General features: G+C 41.8%; 2 protein-coding genes across 2 annotated transcripts; both read right to left on the reverse strand.

Moving 5' to 3' along the window:
- Positions 1 to 1,659: 1,659 nt before the first annotated feature.
- On the reverse strand, positions 1,660 to 4,366 carry LOC119690853. The gene is made up of 3 exons (XM_038106958.2): positions 3,490 to 4,366; positions 2,610 to 2,867; positions 1,660 to 2,432 (listed from the first exon to the last, which is right to left on the reverse strand). The coding sequence occupies exons 1-3, from the start codon at positions 3,535 to 3,537 to the stop codon at positions 2,265 to 2,267; spliced, it is 474 nt and encodes a 157-aa protein (XP_037962886.2). The 5' UTR covers positions 3,538 to 4,366; the 3' UTR covers positions 1,660 to 2,264.
- Positions 4,367 to 10,170: 5,804 nt separating this feature from the next.
- LOC119690852 lies at positions 10,171 to 21,170 on the reverse strand. The gene is made up of 3 exons (XM_038106957.2): positions 21,014 to 21,170; positions 12,839 to 12,940; positions 10,171 to 11,800 (listed from the first exon to the last, which is right to left on the reverse strand). The coding sequence occupies exons 1-3, from the start codon at positions 21,161 to 21,163 to the stop codon at positions 11,441 to 11,443; spliced, it is 612 nt and encodes a 203-aa protein (XP_037962885.2). The 5' UTR covers positions 21,164 to 21,170; the 3' UTR covers positions 10,171 to 11,440.
- Between the last annotated feature and the right edge of the window lie 274 nt (positions 21,171 to 21,444).

A 21,444-nucleotide genomic window follows, 5' to 3' on the forward strand; every position in this document is an offset into this window, starting at 1 on the left:
CCTCGACTCTACGCGTGCGCATTCACCCATGAGTGACAACGCGTCGTGACGTCACCATACGTCTTCCGAGCGCCTGCACGAGCGGCGCGGCACGACGCACGGGGCGGGCGCTGCTCGTTGCTGTGCACACGGGGCCTGCTAGTTTATACAGTCAATCAAGTGCCTATTATATACATAGATGTAATTAAAATACCATATTCACTAGTGCCGGTTGCTTATAATCAACCTGTTTTTTGGCTATCCTACTGAGTGTTAACAAAAAGTCTGAAAACGTGAACCTATGACAAAGTGACCGTCGCGGTTGGCGGGGCAGCGGGCGCGCGGGTCAGCGGTGGTCGCCATCACCGTCACTACAATGTCACCCACAGATTTATTATACATATATAACTTATTAAACCGCTATGAGTACGGAGACGGTTTAAATGAATATATTAGATAAAGGAGGTTTGTGACAATGTACCTACTCAATGTAGCCGTTTATCTCTCTCTGTACATATTAGTTATTGAGAATGAATATTCTTGGTAAAATTATGTTACCAATTTTTGTACAAAAACAAAACTCAAATAAGGTACCGGGTCCCTATTTCGCGATATTTGTACTGTACTTAACTACTGGCAGTCATTTTAAGCGTTTGTGAAATTTACTTTCAGACACTAGCTATTTTTAGGTAGGTTCTAAAAATTTTAATTAGCACGACTTTTTAAATTTAAATACACTACAAGTGACAAAGTAAACTAAGGGCTGATTTTTCAATGGTTAGATAAACGTTATCTGAGGAATAAAATTGTTGCTGTCACTGTCTAATAGAAATATTAATATAAGATGTGACAGCATCAGAATTATTCCTCAGATAACGTTTATCTACCTAAGTGACATATGGAACGTCAATGGCAGGTGGAACTTTTTCATTGCACTCACGTGCGTACTTTCACCTCGTTAATTTTCCTCACTTTTATCAATGCATGAAATTTAGGTTCGTAGCCACTAACTTACGCAAAACGGCGGCGCAGATCTGTTCATTATCCAAGGTTTAACTTTTTTATTTTATATTTTTACCTACCATAAAGTACTTAATTAATGGTAGGCGTTTCTGTAGGTTTAATTTTTATTTCGAGGATCACTTTGAAAAGTAAACTTCCTACACTCGGCAGCACAAGTAGATTTAAACGTTTTCCAGAAAATTTTGCACTTTTTAATTATATTTAAGGATTATTCTGATACTGAGCGATGTACGCCAACCGTCGCGTCGGAATGACTTATATTGTGTTAGGATAAATTTATTTAAAATGTATATTATTGCATACGGTCAATATCCTCGTGGGAAAAATGAATTTAAGATAGGCGCCCCGTAGCATATTTTGTATCTGTTCCTGCTGCTGCTCAAAGGCCATCCAATGAGTACTCCTCACTCCACACCTCTCTTTTGTTGGCCTCCTGACATCCCGGTACAAACCAGTTAAGGTCCCATCCCGCCACCTCCGTGTCGGTCTACCGGGCGCCTGGGCCCGTCGCTCGCTCCCACTCCGTTACACCACCGGCCGGGTGCCCAGGGCCATTTTTTTTAAATATACCTAAATTCTGAGGATTCATAACTTTGCAGGTAGGACATTTCAGGCGCTGAAAAAAAATCGGTCAGTACTCGAAGTAAACACGTTTCATCATTTTGAATATTTTGTTTATTTTTTTACCTATATTATAAACAGGGTGCGCTTAATTCTATTCAGTACTTGGCCTAGTTAATGGCTTTCATATTAGGATTAATAATCTGTATAAAATGAATAATTGGTGACCATAGAATTATAAATAGGCAGTTAGGCACACTACCTACTACAATTATTTTCGTTAAGACAACGCTTTAAATTTTTCATAAAGAATTATGAAACTGACTATAAACAGGTTACTTTATTTGGTTAAGATAATGAGTCGAGTAATAAATGAAATCAGTCATCGAGTATCATAGAAATAGTTATGTTTATATTATTTTAGAAGATGAGTATTCTTTTATTTTTGATTGAGCAAAAAATTCGAGTAATATTATTATGCAAACTGTTGGTCAATGAATTACTTTTTATTTACTACCTATTTACCAATATACCTCAGTCACCAATGAAAGCCCAATTTATAATTACATTTCTCCCTACAATTCCAAGCTCAACCCAACCAAATTTCACACGACATTAAGAAATAAAAATAGGATTTGGATTTTCTAATAATTCCGACAGCCCAGGCCCCGCTAGGCCCCACTAGGCCCCACTAGGCCCCGCTAGGCGCCGCGCCGCCGCCGCACCTCGTTGTCGGTGGCGGCGGGCGGGGGCGGGGGCGCGGGGGTGGTGGTGGTGGTGGTGGGCGGGTCCAGGCCTTTGATCTCGAACTGTCCGCGGAACAGCGGCCGGAACAGCCGCAGGAAGGTCTGGTAGCGCACCGCTGAGTTCTGCAAACACAACGAGAAGGGTCGTTAATGATCATGTTTATTCTTTTATGCTACATGAACGTAAAGAATCTCCTCTAGTCTACCGACAACACTGTGATCAATGAGTTCTAACAACAAAACGTCTCTTGTACTTTTCAGAAAAAAATATAAACACCAGTCAATTCACAGCATACATACCTGTATGACATCGCCGACGATCTTAGTTGTCTTGATGAGAAGCGACACGGATGGCCCAAACAGGTTCCCCGGGAAGTCCAGGCTGACCTTGTTCCGGTCGAACACCGGGATGCCATCGGCCGTGGTGGGCGCCTGGCGGGGCAGCCTGGCGGGGCGCGGGCCCGGCGGGGCGGCCGCGGGGGGCGCGCTCGGGGTGCGGGGAAGACGCCTCGTAGCTAAAGCCCCCGTGGAGGACGCGCGTCGGCTCCTTGTGGACTCCTGCGATAGATTAGACACGCTCACACTGTTGAAATTTATTAATTACAAACTTTATCAGTCTTGTTTTGCAACAGGTTCTGGCAAAAATATATTCTATTCACACCTTTTTTCATTTATGTTTTAGGAAAGGAATGCCATTGGTAATAAAAAAAACTACACCAATTACTTTACAGAGTTTGCGCTCACTTGTTATGTAAATACCACACCAGCGCCTGCCTGCATGTGACTGCCACTGTGATATTTGTCTTAGCTACAATTTGCAGCAACAGTACATAAGTGGAAATTATTGCTATTAGATTGCGTCTTACTAAGCAGAACTGCATAATTAATATATTATATCTGATACAAAAGACATCAACGTGCGCCACCAAAAGAAAGTTTTTTAATAATATTATATTCATAAATTTTCTTTAAATATCCTATAATGGAATTAAATCTAAACAATGAAAATATTGGACGTAAAACTAATTGGTTACAACCAGACTGTAGCTTGTTCTACTTCCTATCCTTATTCTTAGTTAGGGTCAAAAATACCTACTGCGTGAAAAAAGGTAAATTGACTACATATTATGGAATTGTTGGTTGTCTTTTTCACAAAATATATGTATTACAATATCCTCACCTTTCCCTCCGTGGTGTCCCTCCTTGCCGTGGTGCCCCCCCTTGCCATGCCCCCCGCGCGGCGACGAGATGTAGTGCCAGTCTGCGGGGAGCACACCAGTTACAGCCAGGTATCTTGCACTAGGGCCACAGGGGCGCAAAGGAGATACTGACAACTTTTGGTTGACTGACTCCGTGAGTGTGTTGTGTCTTTGTGTGTAAACATTAACTAATTGTGATTTTATGTATAATGATACCTAATACATAATGAATGAAAGTCTATTAACTCATCTGAATAGTTATGTTATGGTGCATGATACAAACGTGTTTAGATATGATTTTAAAGGTATATTTCACGTTAAATTTTGATTGAACTTAAATCATGTTTTAAAGGACACTTTAAAGCTTTCTACAAACCAAACTCATTTAAAAAGTAACCGTGTTATGTTATGTAAGTAGCAGCTGACAAGGTGTATTTTATGAATAATTTACGTGTACATATAATAATATTATGATGAATTCGTTTACCTTCAAGGCCGCCATTATTTCTTCAATACGTATGTTTCGTATAAATAACTACAGTAACTCACGTCACCTCACTGTAATTTATTATTTTATTCATATTCAGACGCATCCGCAACAATCAGTACCAATGGCCGTATGTAATTAAATATAATAAATAAGAAATTCGCAAGAATAGGAAACAACCAATTGTGTAGTAAAATAAAATAAAAAATCATCCGCACTATTTTATTTTATTCGTTCTACAATCATAAAAAACAATAACATTTTATGTTTACGTGTAAAAGTTATAAGTAATTCAAACACTATAACATTTATTATTTCGAGAGTTTTTGTCCATTAATTGTAAAGGGCTCATGGAAAGGAAATCGCTGTTTTAATTAAATAATAGTGAAGGTTCTACCTTTTTTGGCATAAGATTTTTTTGCCTAATCTCGTATTGCATAGTAACGTTTGGTCAAAGTCTCGTTACGCCGAAAATCGTATGGCATAAATCTCGTTTATTAAAAAGTTATTTCGCCTAACATTGTTTAGCCTAATAATGGTATGGCCAAATCTTGAATAGCCTAATAATGCTATGGCATAGGTTTATACAAAGTAATAATATTCGTTTGGCTTTAACTTTGACGGAGCGTCTCCCTACATAGCGCAAACTGGTGCCTTGTATTGTTTCCGCTGTTTGGAAAACGCTCCGCTCCGCTTCGCTACGCTCCGCTTTGGTTTTGATGAACATGTGCACCTAACACGCTCCTCCTCGCTTTGCTCGTCGTCGCACCTATTTGTACAGAACGACTGAAGACGATATAGTTTATAGTTAGTCTTCTTTGTAAATAGTTGATAGAAATAACCAGATAGAGTAGTTAGCCCGATCACACTTGCGGAGGTTCTGGAACATTCCATAGTTTTCGTGAAGTTACCATAATGTTCTAGAACAATAAGTATAGAATAAATAGTTCGACAATAGTCCAGAAGGTTCTAGAACAATGGCCAGGGAATGTTCCATAACGTCCGCGAACCTTCTAGTCGCTAAGTTACATAGGTACTTATAGTTGTTCGTTGTATTGTTTACGTTTGTACCTACTCTACTTTGGTAATAATAATAATAAATAGTGTGACCTCGGGTATCTCTGGAACTATCGGGAAGATCGCTCGCCGGACTATATAAAGAGACGTGTCCGGCGAGTAAACAAGTCAGTCTAATAGTAACAGCGGAACAGTAAACAACATACAGTCCACTAGTAACAGCCTAACAGTGAAGATCTCCAGAGACACTCGAAGTTAACAGTGAACAGTAATATCGGTGTTTTCTTTGGAAGACTATACAGGCTAACAGCTACCTCAACAGTGGCATTTCCTCATCTTCATAAAGAACCAACAGGTGCAACCGCCACTTCCTTCGACCGTACAGTAATAGTTCGTGAAACGGTCGAAGTGATCCGCACATTTGGTCCATCGGAGCCGGATTGAAGACACAGGAATGCCTTTAACGAGGTCCCCGACAGGGAGGCTACAGCGCGACGGCCTAGAACAGAAGCCTACAGAAGAATCGTCGGCCGCCGGTGCCACTGCCTCCACCGCCACCGCTACAGACTCCGACATGCACACTCCATCAACCACCGTGACAGCATCGACATCGACGGTTGTGTCCACCGGAGCAACGACGCCGCCCTCCACTGCCGCGAGGGTGGTAACAGCTGCCGCCGGAACGCCCTTCCCACCGTCATGTATCCGGGCTACTCCGCCAGCGTCTACAGAAAGATCGAAGGCCAAGTCATTGAAGGCTCGCCGCATCGCCGAAGCTAAAGTAGAATTAGCACGACGTCAAGTTGAAATTGCCCGTCGTGAAGCTGAACTCGCCGCCGCCCGGCTCGCAGTTATTGAAGCTGAATCCGACACCGAAGACGACGACGGCAGCATCAGCTCCCAGATGGAAGGTACTCTCGGGGACCCTGCCTCCACTGCCGTCCCTGTCGCTCAGCCGCGGGCAAGCGACTCTGTGAGCCTCACCGCCCTCGCCGAGGCTATCGCTCTAGCTGCAAGAGCCGGGGCGCCGCCGCCACCGCCTCCGCGTCACATCAGCGAGCTACCGTACTTCAGCGGCGCACCGCACGAGTGGCTACAGTTCAAGACCGCCTACTACGAGTCCGCCGCATCACTCGCGCCCTGCGACAACATGGCGCGCCTACGACGATGCCTTAAAGGAAGAGCGAAGGAAGCCGTCAGCCGCCTGCTCATCACCAGCACGACGCCCGAGAACGTGATGAAGTCACTTGAATTGTGCTTCGGGCGCCCGGACAGCATCGCACTCGCTGAGTTGGAACGTCTGCGGGCACTACGCCGGCCTGCGGACAGCGCTACAGAGTTCTGCTTCTTTGCAAATGAAGTAAGCAACATCGTGACGGTACTGCAAGAGCTGCACCGCGACCGCTACCTCAACAATCCCGAGATCACGCAGCTCACAGTCGAGAAGCTCACCTCCGCTCACAAGCTTCGCTGGTACGACTTTTCCGCCGCACAGTCACCTGAGGAACCAGACCTGCTGAAGCTCAGCCGATTCCTCACTCGGGAAGCTTCCATCTGCATGCCGCACGCACACGAGAAGACGATTGCCTACGAATCGAAGAAACAGCAGCCGCCGCACCGCGCACAATGGACATACGCAACAACAGAACAGAAATCTACGTGTCCAGTGTGCTGCAACAGGGGCCACGACCCAACAGAATGCCGCAAGTTCGTCGAGAGTGACGTTGACTCACGCTGGCACCTAGCGAAGCAGAGTAGGCTCTGCTTTAGCTGTCTACGCTACCGCAGCAAGACGCACCGATGCAGAAAGAGGAAATGTGACGTCGATGGCTGCGAGAGGTTACATCACCGACTGCTACACTTCGTGCGCAACGACAAGCCCGAAGCAAAGAAAGCAGACGTAGTCGCCTCTACGTGGACACCGAAGCGAACGAAAGCGTATCGCAAAATAGTAAAGGTCCAAGTCTCCGGACCGGCGGGAGCGGTTGACACATGCGCGCTCCTAGATGACGGATCAACAGTAACGCTCGTCGACATTGAAATCGTACAGAAGATCGGAGCCAGGGGGCCCATAGACCCTCTCTACATAGAAGGTGTCTCCGACACAAGCGTCGACGAGTCCGCATCGCGTCGCGTCGCACTCACTCTCACGGGTGCGAGTGAGACGCATGTAGTCAACGCACGCACAGTACAGAAGCTGCACCTCGCCGCACAACGTGTCACCGAGCAAGACCTCGCCGGCTGCCCTCACCTGGCAGACATCCAGCACGAGCTGAAGCACACAGACATGAAGCCAGGCCTGCTCATCGGGCAAGACAACTGGCACCTGCTGATGGCGACGGAAGTGCGAGCGGGACAACGACACCAACCAGTGGCTTCACGCACACCATTGGGCTGGGTGTTACACGGTGCACACACACGCACACTAGGACAGCGTGTGCACTACGTGAACAACATCGTCAGCATCGAAGACAGCATGGACGAGCAGCTGAGGAGACACTTCGCGCTCGACTCACTGACGATGACACCGAAGAAAATAAAGTCCGACACAGAACAGCAAAGACTCCAGGACCCTACAGCCTGGCACGGCGGTCAACGTCGGCTACGTGGCAGACGGCAACCTACTACGCAACACGTGGCCGAAAGACGTGGTCACGGCTGTCTCCCTCGGAGAAGACATCGCACGAGCAGTCGACGTCCAGACCAAGAGAAGGACCCTCCGAAGACCGACCAAGCAGCTGATGATCCTGCCTACAGATCCAGTCGTTCCTACCGAAGACTTCAACGCCCTGCAGGCGATGACCGGCGGGAGAGATGTACAGAACGACTGAAGACGATATAGTTTATAGTTAGTCTTCTTTGTAAATAGTTGATAGAAATAACCAGATAGAGTAGTTAGCCCGATCACACTTGCGGAGGTTCTGGAACATTCCATAGTTTTCGTGAAGTTACCATAATGTTCTAGAACAATAAGTATAGAATAAATAGTTCGACAATAGTCCAGAAGGTTCTAGAACAATGGCCAGGGAATGTTCCATAACGTCCGCGAACCTTCTAGTCGCTAAGTTACATAGGTACTTATAGTTGTTCGTTGTATTGTTTACGTTTGTACCTACTCTACTTTGGTAATAATAATAATAAATAGTGTGACCTCGGGTATCTCTGGAACTATCGGGAAGATCGCTCGCCGGACTATATAAAGAGACGTGTCCGGCGAGTAAACAAGTCAGTCTAATAGTAACAGCGGAACAGTAAACAACATACAGTCCACTAGTAACAGCCTAACAGTGAAGATCTCCAGAGACACTCGAAGTTAACAGTGAACAGTAATATCGGTGTTTTCTTTGGAAGACTATACAGGCTAACAGCTACCTCAACAGTGGCATTTCCTCATCTTCATAAAGAACCAACAGGTGCAACCGCCACTTCCTTCGACCGTACAGTTATAGTTTCCCAACGGTCGAGGTGATCCGCACACTATTTTTAGGTTTCGATCTCATGGGGTTTGTAATAATTATATTGGTCGTTAACTTTCGATATTTTGATCATACAATATCGTGATTTTCGGGATGTAGGAGAAAAATACCACAATTTGTACATTTACTACATACTTAATATATTATTTATTAAGATAACATTAGGAGAAACAAGATTATACATAGGTATAGACGAACATAAATTTGAGCAAACGAAACTTAGGTGTTTAAGGATTGTGCCTAAAGAGTTTTAGACGAAACGAGCCTTATGCCACGTAAGTCTTGGCAAAGTGATGGTTCGGCCAAAAAAGTTTAGACCATACGAGTTATGCGAAATGAGTTTTGGTCAATAAAGATTATGCCAGATGAGCGGAACCCAATAGTGAAATCTAAGTGATCTACGAAAGGTTTCGTTATTTAGCAATCAAGAAGTACTACATAACATATCCTCAATAAAACCCAAATAAAATCGTTGGTAGAATTTGAGGATATGTATTTTTATTTAAAACTTGTAACTGTGCGACCCATGCATGCTCCCGGTCTAACTGTGCTACGAACCAACTACAAGCTACGAGCTCTTGCTACGAGCTACGGGAACCCGCTACGAGCTACGACAGTGCTACGCGCTACGGTTGACCTATCTCTACGACGTATAGGTTTTTTTTAAACAATCCTACAGTACCTTCTTAAAATGACGCAAATACAACATTGTAACTATCATCAAATAAAATATTTGCTTGCCACGGGGTCGTTAGTCTGCATGAAATTAAATATAAATGAATATGGAAATTCTAGTTTCGAATTTAAGCATAGAATATAACATTGAAACTAATTTATTCAATATTAAAAACGTGTTGTATTTAGAAATATCTCAAGGTCTCATACCTAACAGAGTCGTGCATTCTACATGTTGGCCGTGTGCGTGTGTGTATATTTGTATGAATTAACTCATAAAGGGGAACAGTATTATTAGCAAATATTGCTGAAATAAGATAAAGAAATAAATTAAGAAGACAACATAATATAGGCTGACTAGGGAAAGACTAGCATAGAGAGATTTTTTTACATATTATACAAAGTTAGTACTTATTTAAAATAATTATGTTCAGTTAGGATAATAGAACAACAAGACTAAAAAACAACAAGACTACCTCCAACTAGAATGAAGAACAAGGACTAGTTACGTATAAATTAAAGAGGATATGCAGTTAGTTGTTAGTAAAAATTCAAAATCTACACTGAATAATCTTAGGTCCTACTAAATATTCTTAGTTAGGCTAAGCTCTACTACCAATACTTAATATCACGGGTAATTCAATTAAATGTATCTACAGTCTTTTGTACCTATTGTTAATATGTTGTGGGATGATAATCCCGCGGAGAATCGACTGAAAACAAACAAGATGCGCGACGACAAAACATATTAATTTTTTAAAGCACTGTTTTAATTTATTCCTATAAGTAACTACAAACTGGATGTTTTTTGTTGTACAAGATATTTTTTTACACAAAATGTATCGCAAGCTATCTGCGACGCCGCGTCCCCCCGTCGGATCTGAACCGCCAGACCAGCCGGACGCCGCGCCGGACACACACCACTAACTACTAGCAGTCTCGTGAAACAAGCAAAACTATAAAGTGCAATCAAATACATACTCTGTGCAGTGAAAAAAACAAAGTTCTTATTTAAAAATACTTTTATTATCACCACCACTCACCTTACAAACTATTTACAAAAGTAAATACATAAATATACAGAGTGTGAGCGAAAAGGATATCGCTTGACTCGCTCCCCCGCTGCCGGTGCCAGCTGGCCTGTATAGGAGGAGTGAACCCCCTGTAACTACATACTGTGGCTACACACTGTGGCTATACACTGTGGCTACTGGGAAACAGAACAGACAACTTTATACAAACGTAATCATCCTTCGAAACTACAGGTGACTTACGAAATGGGTGCAACGGGAAAACGTGCCAAAGTAAATGATACTCTAAGTTAAAAAGTATAAAGTATGTTACAGATGGAGCTACAGCGAGGGAGGTGGAGAAGGGAGGGCCGCGGGCTGTACAGGCGGCCATGTTGGACATTAATAGGTAAGTATTAGGATAATTCGTAATGATTTAGAGGTTTGTACTTAACTAGTAGTACTGGGTATAAAAATAATGTTTAGTTATGTGACAGCACGCTTCAATTTTGTTGGATTCTAGCCTCTTATATACAATTCCAATCGTCATACATTTATTTAATTTAAATTGTCATGGATCATTATTTACATTTCATGTGGCAACAGTTGGCAATTTGAGAATAGTACATAATAACAAGTACATAGTACACACAGCTGTCGGCAAGTGACTGGTGGCGAGAGGAGCCGCCCGCAATAGTCCACATTTGTACATTAACAGCAAAAACAATATAAAGGCAACACGTAATGACACAGAATATAACAAACTGGTTTCGACATAATCTCTGCATGCAAGAGCATGTTGGTAACACTCAACAATACTACTTCAGGATTATTAAACTAAATACACAAGCAGTAGAGCCACTTCATATTGATAAAGATATTGACGAGTAAGTTATATAGAGATATATATTCTGTGTTATTTCCATGTTGAACCTATGCAACAAACAGTAGATTAAAACAAGCTAACATATCTATAAAATATATCACATGGAGCAAAAAAAACAACAGAAACAAATTGCGGGATGAACTATACAATGTTAGTTGAACTGTATTATTTATCAAAGCCTTATGTTTATACTTATCACACCCTTTTATTCTATAATACATCCCAGACTATTGCGGACGAAGCTTTACATTCACCTACTGGAGGAACTGTCACAACTAACACTAGCAAACACAACGCGGGAACTCCTAATTAAAAAAGCCAACAAATTGAAGCGTGACGTCACTCGGCCCGGCCCGGTGTGGCCCGGTGCGGCCCGGCGGCTCACGACGAGTCGTCCTCCTCCGAGGAGGAGTCGATGGTCTCGACGCCGCCGGTGGCGCCCGCGCCGCCGCTAGATGAGCCCGACAGTGACGTCACGAGCGAGATGATGGACCCCAGCCCGCCGCCGCCCGAGCCCGCACCTGCGCCGCCGCCGGAGGAGCCGCCGAACAGCCCCGACACGGCCTGGATCTTGGGCCCCAGCAGCTGCAGCTTGGGCCCCACCACCTGCGACACCACGCCGCCCAGCGACGCCAGCCCGTTCTGCGGCGCCTCGATGCCGTACTGCTTGTTCTTCTCGATGTTCTGCTTGTCCAGCGTGTCGATCAGACGGGTCTTCGCGTCGATCAGCGAGTTGATCTTCTGCAAGGGGGAGTCAGCGTTAGTGCGGTCAAGGAGCGGGAGGAGTGAAGCTAGTTTAGTAATAACTATTTTGGGAATTACTCAATTACCATACACTCGTATTATGAAGAGATGTGTAACAGCGAATGTCCTGACGGCTACATCGTGACTCAATAAAAGTTACACAAGTTTAACAGTGTAATTTTAAAAGTCTCGAATGGCACTGTTGATGCAATAATTAGAAAATGATAGTCTGACGAAAACATAAGTGTTGTAAATATCAACACCTCTTCAACAACCAATGCTCACATTGTTCTACTTCAGATGATGGAAAGTGGAGACTTGGAGAGTATAGTTTAAAACGTCTTCAAGGTAACTAATATTTATTTAATCATTTCTTCATATTGACACGAATGCGAGATGTGACGAATAATCAATGACCCAAATAGATGCAGCTTAGGTGTAATAAAATATGAATATAAAATCGATCATCATTTTGCGAAATGCAGTTTACTGCATCCGCTGAAGTAAGTAATCGTGATAAGTTCGATAATTACCGCCTAGACTGTTTTTATCTGTTATTTGATTAGTGGCATGGTCGGCAACGTGAAATCAAAGTTATTAAAGGATTAAAAATAGGACAATAGACATTCTTTGATATAGAAAATAACCTATAATGAAGGCGTCGGAAAATATGTCAAATTATAAATCAGTTAGTTTGATCTAATTAATCGACAACAATAGCCGTGTCCGCTGATCACGCCCGCTATCTCAGTCTGCGGGTCTCATCATCCCACCATCCACACGGACGCGCAACACTGAAGCTGCCACTGCCACACGCAGGCCTCTCCCGCGACTGTCATAACATATCTGTTACAATCGAATGTCTTTCCTGATTGTTATTCCTGTACTTTATCTATATTGGGCCATTGCTTTTTCTACTGCTACTCTACAAGTCTACAAGTTAGCCGTCTTCGCGAGATGATACCGACACAATTACAGACGACAGACATATTGCTAATTGGAGAAGTATTATAAGAAAGAAGTGTGTGTACTTACTCCAAAGACGAATCCGAGGATGGCGTTCTTGATGCCGAAGCCAGCCTGCGTGACGCCCTCCAGCTTGCGCTTCTCACGCGTCTGCTCCTCGCCCTCCTCCACCTGCACACACACACACCGTCACACACACAAGACCCACTGTGGACACACGTGACCTGCTGTGGACACACGTGACCTGCTGTGGACACGCCAGCACAGCGCGTCCACAGCGACAACACTGTGCAGTTACAATCACATTTATCGTAACTTATCTCTCCAACAATAAAAAGCCAATATAAGATAGAGCTTGTTTTAGGTGCAAATGTTTATAATTGTGCAGAAAGCGGGTGCCGTGTTGAAGAGTGGTAGAAGAGCCGCGTAGCAATGGAAAAGCATATGATAGAAGGTTTGCACATGCAATCATGGGTTGTACTTGCCTCTTCGCACCTCCACCGACAGTTCAAGTTCACTCACACCATCACCACTTTATAAGCACTTCATGTACACACACACACACTCACACATTCAAGCACTGCCATGCGCTGGAAATGCCGAAACCAAAATGAAAACGCGTCTTGTCACTGAAAACTGCGTGTAAAACTAATATATAAGTATATATAATAGCAAAATATATAGAGGAGTTGTTTCCCAAATATTGTATAAATATATTTAAAGTATGTAAGTATAGATAATTGAGAGGTATAAATAAAGTAAAAGTTGTTCAGTTATAGCGCCGGCGCGGGTGACCTTGTCCCGCCTCGTGTAATTGGCATTAATTTCAGACGTAATACGTATACGTTAACTCCGAATATAGCGAGTACCGGGGGGCAACTGGAGCAAACAGCCGGTGCACTCGACCTTCACACTTCTAAATAGATTAATTTTGAGTAGTATTTAAGGATATTTTTTACTTAAATATTTCTTGAGGTTGATTGATTATACCTAATACACTTCTTGTGTGAACTCCTAAAAGGTTGTCTGATACTAACGCATAAAACATGTAGTCTTTAAACTGAAATCGGACATGTATACGATATACGTAGACTCACGGGCTGATTTCAACTATTTAACAACCACTTTTTAGTTAAGTAACCGGAAAATTCCTAGCAAGTATTCATAACTGCAAGATTGAATCTTCTCTCAGACTGCATTTTATGTAAGTTAGTTTAAACAAAATTAGTAAGTATATAGTAAAATGAAACATGCACATTGGCCAACAGATTATTTATTAAATTTACGATAGCAGCAACTTCGCGATCGTAGTTTCTTATCAACAGTGGTCTTACTGCTCTACCAACTATTCTGACAGACAGACAAAATTCATTATTACAGTTCCAAGTGTTTATCTAGGCAAATGCATCGGTACTTGACTGTGGCAGGCCTGCAGCGCGGTGGCTCCGACACGGGCTGAATACATTACTGTGAAGGTTGCTGGTTTGACCCGCCGCCACATTCGACATACTAATGTAGTATTTGACTATTTTGTGAGTAATGTATGTAGTTGAAATACAAATTCCAAATATATTTTTTATTTTGTACCGTTAAAAAATATTATGATTGATCTATCATTTATGTAAAAATAGACAAATTTAGGAGGTCTAGGGTGCATGAACGTGACCGCGTGAGTCAGTCACAGGTGTGGCGACACCGGCCTCGAGGGTTGGGCCACACGGCACACGGCACACGACACACGGCACACGACACACGACACACGGCGGCGCGGTGCTCGCTGCTTCAGGGGACTTACCCCCGTGGCGATAGACAACATGTTTGATATGATAGACCTTTTTAGGTTATTTGTTGTCACTTAAATTTTGTGTCCTTTCGGTCAGGTCATGGCCGAGGCTCCTCCGAGCTCCGAGAATATTTAGAAGTAAAAGCTGGTTGTAGCTAGTATTTTTAACGGCACTACGTGATATTTCACAAATGTTCGCTAAAAAGCAGTCTGGTAGACATATTACGAGTATATTAAAATCTGATAAAACTGAGTATAATAACCTTGTGGTTGTGATATACTATACATAGTCTATAAATTATGGTTCTACCGATGCCATGTATGTATATGTATAATACCAGTATGCTCACTATGAGGATCCTACTCATGTTTATCCCATCTTGTTTACTTTCATACGAGTATTGTCGTGAAAATTTAGCTTGAATCTTGTTTAGCAAACTTTGCAGCAGCGGAGACAATTCATATTTCCCAACTCACATCCTACTGTTACTACACGCCCTGGGAACTCTCAGCTCGATGCAAAAACACTATAAATGATCTAAATATGCTTTGTGGTTAATTAATTACCGATAACCGCAGAGTAGCAGCGCTAGTACCAACTGGTAGATGACACAATCAGGCCCGGGTCGGCGTGGAACCGAACTAACAATACGGAATTTATAGGTATTACTAGTTTACTTGAAACGTTGAGTAATTAAGTCAATCGCGCATATCATAAGGTGAAATATTTAATTTATTATAATAAAAGTTATACCTACTACAAATGATGCGTATAACACTCAATATAATTGGATTTATTATTTAAATAACATATTATTTTATATAATTGGGTAAGGATGTGAACTACAGCATCGGTAGTTAATGTTATAATTAACTATGCTTTATTGTTTGTACTCAATTGATAAGACTACGAGCATCCATACAAAATTGAGTAACTGAGACAGTAAATGCGTTTGTAGAGCAATAAGCTACCAAACGAGTGAAACATGTTACACATGAGATGCAATAACTGACTAATTTCCAGCAATAAAATAAAAACTCCAATTTGGTTGCCATTAATGTTTGCATAATTTAAGACCGGATATAAAACTAAATCAATGGTTTTTATAAAGGTTCAGTGACTTACTATCAACAAAAAATATATGAAAATAAATAAGTAATATATGTTGAGCTTATAAGAGGCATTTGAAAATTTTGAAAATGTAATCCTTCGTCTCCGCATGTCGGTGACATACACTAGAGCTGAAATAAGTGGCGCATGGATGGACCAGTCAGATTACGAGTACATGTCGGTCGTTGTTTGCATAGGGTCCCCTGAGTAAATATGATTGAATAAACTACATTTGATATGGATGACTCCTTTCATTGACCTTACATGTTATACTATTTATTTATACTTCATAATTTAATGATCTACAAAATAACAACTTGAAGTGAACAATTAGAAGAATCGCGAAGCTATCGATTATGTCCATTCACAATACAACACACAACGTCTGACATAATGCCGACCAACTCACCTACATCGCTCGACCGGTCACACACACATACTCAGACACGCGTGAAAGGTGAAAAATATAATATATTATGCACATATTACTGTGTACTCATACGCACGTGAGTCTGCAAGTGAGAGATGGGTCTGTTGACCTTGAGGTCTGTTAAATATTTGGAGGTATTATTTCTTAACTATATACTTACTTACTAAAATATAAATAGTATCAGTTTATCTTGCATACTTAAATATATTCTAGTATTCCTACATTTACCTCTAAAACAATCAAAGTGGATCACATTCCTCGCAAATCCTTAAATAAATACAATCATAGAAAGGTTCCGGAATCGATCCCCTGTAACGTAACATCTGTCTCACAATATCTATCGCCACAAGCCAGCCGGCGGCCATAACTCAAGCCCACCACAACGCTCGGTGATAGTTTAGGCGCGAGATATCAGCACTATAGTCTAGACAGTACTATAGACTGGCTGGTCTAATGTCAAACGAGTACATTATGTAATCCTTCCGTGAGTGTCTCGCGGTCGAGTCACCGAGGACGGAGGGAGGCACGCTAGGGCGGTTGTGTAACTGAGACATCGTGAGCTGGGCTTTTCATCTTCATTGGATAAATTTGCTCGTTGCCAGTATCTTCCAGTTCAATGGAGAATAGTAACTTAAACTTGTGGAACTTTATAAAAGTACTCTCCCTATCTACTTGACGATTAGTAGATAGAGACTTGACACAATGGCAGCTGGTCCATCAAATAATTCAAACGTACGTACTAAGTACAGTGGTAAAATAGAATCATAAGTTAAACTTGACTTGTATGAAAATACTCTGAATGATTATAATAATCATAAATTCTCAATTTCTCACTGTTTTAATCAATAAAACTTTGATATTTTCTAGTTTTATAATTATGTAGAGGCAATGTTATGTAGATTATTTGGTTCATGAAACAAAACTCATCTGCGAGGGAAGTTCCGCAAAATGTGTACATATCATTTGACATTGAAAATAAAATTCATGACTGCAAATGGATGCTTTAACGATGTCAGACAAGGCCAGATCCCTGAAAAGTGTTAATTATTTGACCTTTGTGTACCCTTTACAGTAAAAATACATACATAATTATTTTGACAGTGAAAAACTGTGTCTGGTAGGTACAAGATAGATTTGGTTGGCTACTTTTTTACAGAAAAATAATTGAAGGATCATTAAAGCTCTAGGGCATAAGCTACATATGATGTTCTAGCTACATCAATCCCTTGATATGTACCTGAGTGTGACACAAGTAGGTGTAGTATGATATCTGCAGCTGACCGCGGTGTCATTGACCTACTTGCAGCAGACACAGTTGCTGACAGAAAGTCGTTGACCTTTCAGAGATTTACGAGCTTGGACTAAAGGGTAGTAGCTCTATTCAACATTTTTCGCAAGAAAACACGTGAGTAAAAACTTTATCTATTGCACCGTACTAGAAACGATCTCAAGATTTTAAAAACATCAATGGACCAGTTAAATTTAGTCTTATTCATTCACAGTTTTAAACTCCCTTTCATGCGGATACCACTTTTATTTTCAACCGAAAACCACTCGAGTAGCCATGAAATACTTATAAAGATCCCGTCAAGTGTGTCATTGACACGCGAGGACCGGCCGGCGGCGGCGGCGGGGCGGGGGCGGGGGCGCGGGGCGCGGGGAGGTTGCAACATGCGTCCGCGCAAGCCTCCGAGAGCAGATGATTGGCAAATGTGCCTAACGAGGCTCCTCTCAGACCGACCAGTTCACCGGAATTTTCCGTCAAAACTTAAGGTGACTGATGCATTCATAACGAATTATGATTTGTGGCATTCTCTTGGTTTGCTCTGCGGTTTGATCGACGTTAAGTTATTTTTAGAGACAACCTGAATGAATGGTTGTATTGTGGTAAAAATATTTATATCTATCTAAATATTTATGTCTATTTTTAACCCCTGACCCTGACCTACAAAGCGTTTATTTGTGTGTGTACAATAATAATGTATACGGCGGCGGTGCAGCGGTGGCATAAGTTTGAAGCGGATGGAGCGGTTTAAATGCAGTTTATCTACAAACTGTTTGTATGTAGTATATAAAGATATATTAACTTCTTAAAGTCATCTGAGATAATACGATTATTCATTTAACTTCATTATTTTCTCAGATAGGCATACACACTGTAAGAAAAGAAAAAAAGCAACCTTGAGTTGAGTGTGATCCACACCTTCATGGCCACCCTTTAAAGTATGTGTGTAGGACTACTTTATCACTGTTTTCCCGCAAGATGGTCAATGTCTTCTACCACTTTCCATACGACCTACGGGATTGATTGGATCTTCATCATTCTGACGCGATAAATGGCAAATACCAATTCTTATTTACTTAAGTGAAACTCGGAACCTTAAATGAGTATGCGTATTATGATTTATGTAGTAGGTTATTTCGGCAATCAATGTAGACCGTTATCTACCCGTGACTAGGTCAATAATTTAGCTATGTAGTTCTAATTTAGGTCACCGTGCAGTATATCTTATCCCCATACCGTCCACAAAGGTGAATCAACCCGTTGCACTATGCAGAGTGGGTGATGCAACGTGCAGTGAGAGTGTTGCGGCTGCGAACTGGATCACATCTGGTGCACAATGCGCGGGAACCGACGTGGGAAATGCACGCTTTCCCACTGGCACCGTATTGTTCTGCACTCGAGTGGAATATTTATTGATTTTGAAGGTAAATGCATGTTAACGTGGCTAATTGAGACGGCTCGTAATTCTTGGTCTGATTATTTAAAGAATGTGCTAATCTTCCTATCTACTTATTTAATATTTATTCAAGTCAACACGAATTGCCTTATTTAATCTTAAAAGTCACCAGATCATTTATAGCAGCATGTGCGGGGGATGCTGTAGAGTCAAATATGTATGTTTTGAAATAATGTCATTATCAGCGTTTAATTTATTACGATAACATGTTTTTGGTTACTGTTAAGGGTCCCGTTCCCGTACCTCAAAAGTTAAAAATGGAACAATTTTAGTCAGAGCACTTTTAATTGACTATTTTGGCTCTACTCTTCGTACATACTCGTTGTTGCCGTGTGCGTGTAATGTGTTAATGGACAATTTGCTTCACAGCTTAGCTCCGCCGTGTAATCATGCTATCTAACTGGAAAAATCACTTGTTTTATGAAGCTTTCATAATTATTCTCACGGATGTACAGACATTAATGTGAAACCTTACTTCATGTTTTACAAGTGGATGTCGACACTTGCACGATCATAAATTTCGACGAAACAACAGAAGTTGGTATATAATTAGGGAAATAATTCATAACTAATATAACTCTTAATGAAGTTATTGCCCATTATTTTACATTATGATGCATACATATTAATTTATAGTTTGATTAAGAAATACAATTTATGGTTGGAATTTTATGGAAAACCCTTATTAAAATAGAAAAGAATATTGTAATTTGGACTAAGGACTTTGAACTAATGTGTAGATCAAATCGATATTGTTGTATTAGTTGAGAATCTTTGAACATTCGTAAATGTCCTATCACTGGGTGACTAGTGAGCGAGGTGGCGTGATGCAACCCGCCGCGATGAGAAATATTAGCAAACATAGCTAGTGGAACAGAAATATTAACTTTGCACGTTAGAAGATTCATAGGAACGTTTATACGATTAGCGTGATTTATGCTATGAACTTCATAGTATGAAGTTGTTATTTAATTAGGTGTAAGGGTGATAATCAGGAAACACGCATAGACAATAGAAGTGGTTGAGGAGTGTAGCAGCGAACAGTGGCTGCGCGCGGGCGGCGGCGGCGGCGGCGTCATGTAACTGCTTACATAAGGCGCACGCACCGCGGCCGATCCGCTCGGACAGTACTTCAACTTGACAAACAACGAGCAAACGATATATACCACGCAATCCGTACGTTTATTACAACAGGATAGGGCTGTAGTGAGCGCAGCAGCGCTCCGAAACGTAGGTTTTCGTTAGCTAAAGTAACCTCCCGACGGCGGTGGCAGCGGTCAGGGATTACCGTGTAGTAAGTGCCATGACTTATGAGTATAATAATATGATGATGCATTTTAGGGATCCCGTTTGTCTAATTATTATTGGGCAATTAGGTTATTGTAATCGGATTGGAAGAGATTATCGTTAGTCATAGACAAATCAAGTAACTTTCAATCATAGCATAGATATTTTGGAGTAGGTAGGTTGACCTGATTTGAATAATTAATAGATAAAGGTATGTAGGTATTTATGGGTTGTTTCGATTTATAAATATCATAAAGTACAATAAATATGTATTAAAATACGGATTTCATTGTGTTGTATGCATACAAAATAGGTCAAAGCATATGAGTGTTTTATAAATGGAAATTTTATGCAGATATATAATGTTTGAAGCGATTTCGTCAGTTGGCGACCTTGAAGGTTCTGTTAGTGCGTAATGTAACTCTATCTTTGTACAATTATCCTCTTGAGGCAACTATCGCTGTGAAAGCATCTTTAATTCATTAGGCGGATAACATTTGAATCATGAGAGACAACCAAAAATTCCAAAATGAGAGGCGCTTAATCTAATTTAAGTTAATGGTTATTGATTATTATGAGATATATAAAGTCATGCTTAAAGAAGATATTTATAATCCAACCTATTTACATTCTGAAAACACAACTTTACTATTTGACCTTGACAATTTTCATGTATGCAACATTCTTCAAGTATGCATAGACAAAGTAACTCAACTAAAAGTATGCATGGCAAGTCTTACAACCCAATTTACTGATAACTATTTTGAGTGCAAATCAAGAGTATACGTAGCACTTTATGATGAAACTGTTACAAAGCTATGGGACCTACTGAACTCTTCGGCAGATCGGGTGGTGAGACTTGATGCCATGTGTGCTAGATGTAGGTACTCACATCGAGGGGCTGCAACTTGTCGTCGTCGGCGAGCTGCCTGCGCGCCCGGGCGAGGGCGGGGGCGGGGGCGGCGGCGCGGGGCGCGCGGGGCAGGGCGGCGGCGAGGGCCGCGAGGGCGGCGAGCAGGAGGAGCGTGCGTGCGGGCTGCATGGTGGAGGCCGACTGCCGCCGCCGCGCGCCGCCGGCCCCGCGCTCCACGAGCCCCCCCAGCACACACGTGGAGGGGGCGTCGCAGGGCATCCGCACACTAAGGTGCTTCGCCAAATGACCGGAGAAAATTAACTAATTTTGGTAGGTAATCTTATATGGCTAAGACCTTAAATTTGGGAGAAGGAGCTTTATCTAACATTGCAAGAACACATTCGCAAATTTTAGAATTACAACATATATGTCAGTTAACATTAAGTGTACTTTATGTATTTACTTTTATT

This window comes from Plutella xylostella, chromosome 7 (genome assembly GCF_932276165.1).
Source record: "Plutella xylostella chromosome 7, ilPluXylo3.1, whole genome shotgun sequence".
NCBI classification, from domain to species: Eukaryota; Metazoa; Arthropoda; class Insecta; order Lepidoptera; family Plutellidae; genus Plutella; species Plutella xylostella.

What these genes read in the sequence shown, in the direction of transcription:
- LOC119690853 (XM_038106958.2), bottom strand. Translation starts at nt 3,537, where the DNA reads ATGGCAAGGGGGGGCACCACGGCAAGGAGGGACACCACGGAGGGAAAG. An exon ending in GGGACACCACGGAGGGAAAG is followed by an intron (nt 2,868 to 3,489) that starts GTGAGGATATTG and finishes AATCTATCGCAG; the next exon opens with GAGTCCACAAGGAGCCGACG. An exon ending in TCGTCGGCGATGTCATACAG is followed by an intron (nt 2,433 to 2,609) that starts GTATGTATGCTG and finishes TTGTGTTTGCAG; the next exon opens with AACTCAGCGGTGCGCTACCA.
- LOC119690852 (XM_038106957.2), bottom strand. Translation starts at nt 21,163, where the DNA reads ATGCAGCCCGCACGCACGCTCCTCCTGCTCGCCGCCCTCGCGGCCCTC. An exon ending in ACAAGTTGCAGCCCCTCGAT is followed by an intron (nt 12,941 to 21,013) that starts GTGAGTACCTAC and finishes GTGTGTGTGCAG; the next exon opens with GTGGAGGAGGGCGAGGAGCA. An exon ending in TCCTCGGATTCGTCTTTGGA is followed by an intron (nt 11,801 to 12,838) that starts GTAAGTACACAC and finishes TCCCCCTTGCAG; the next exon opens with AAGATCAACTCGCTGATCGA.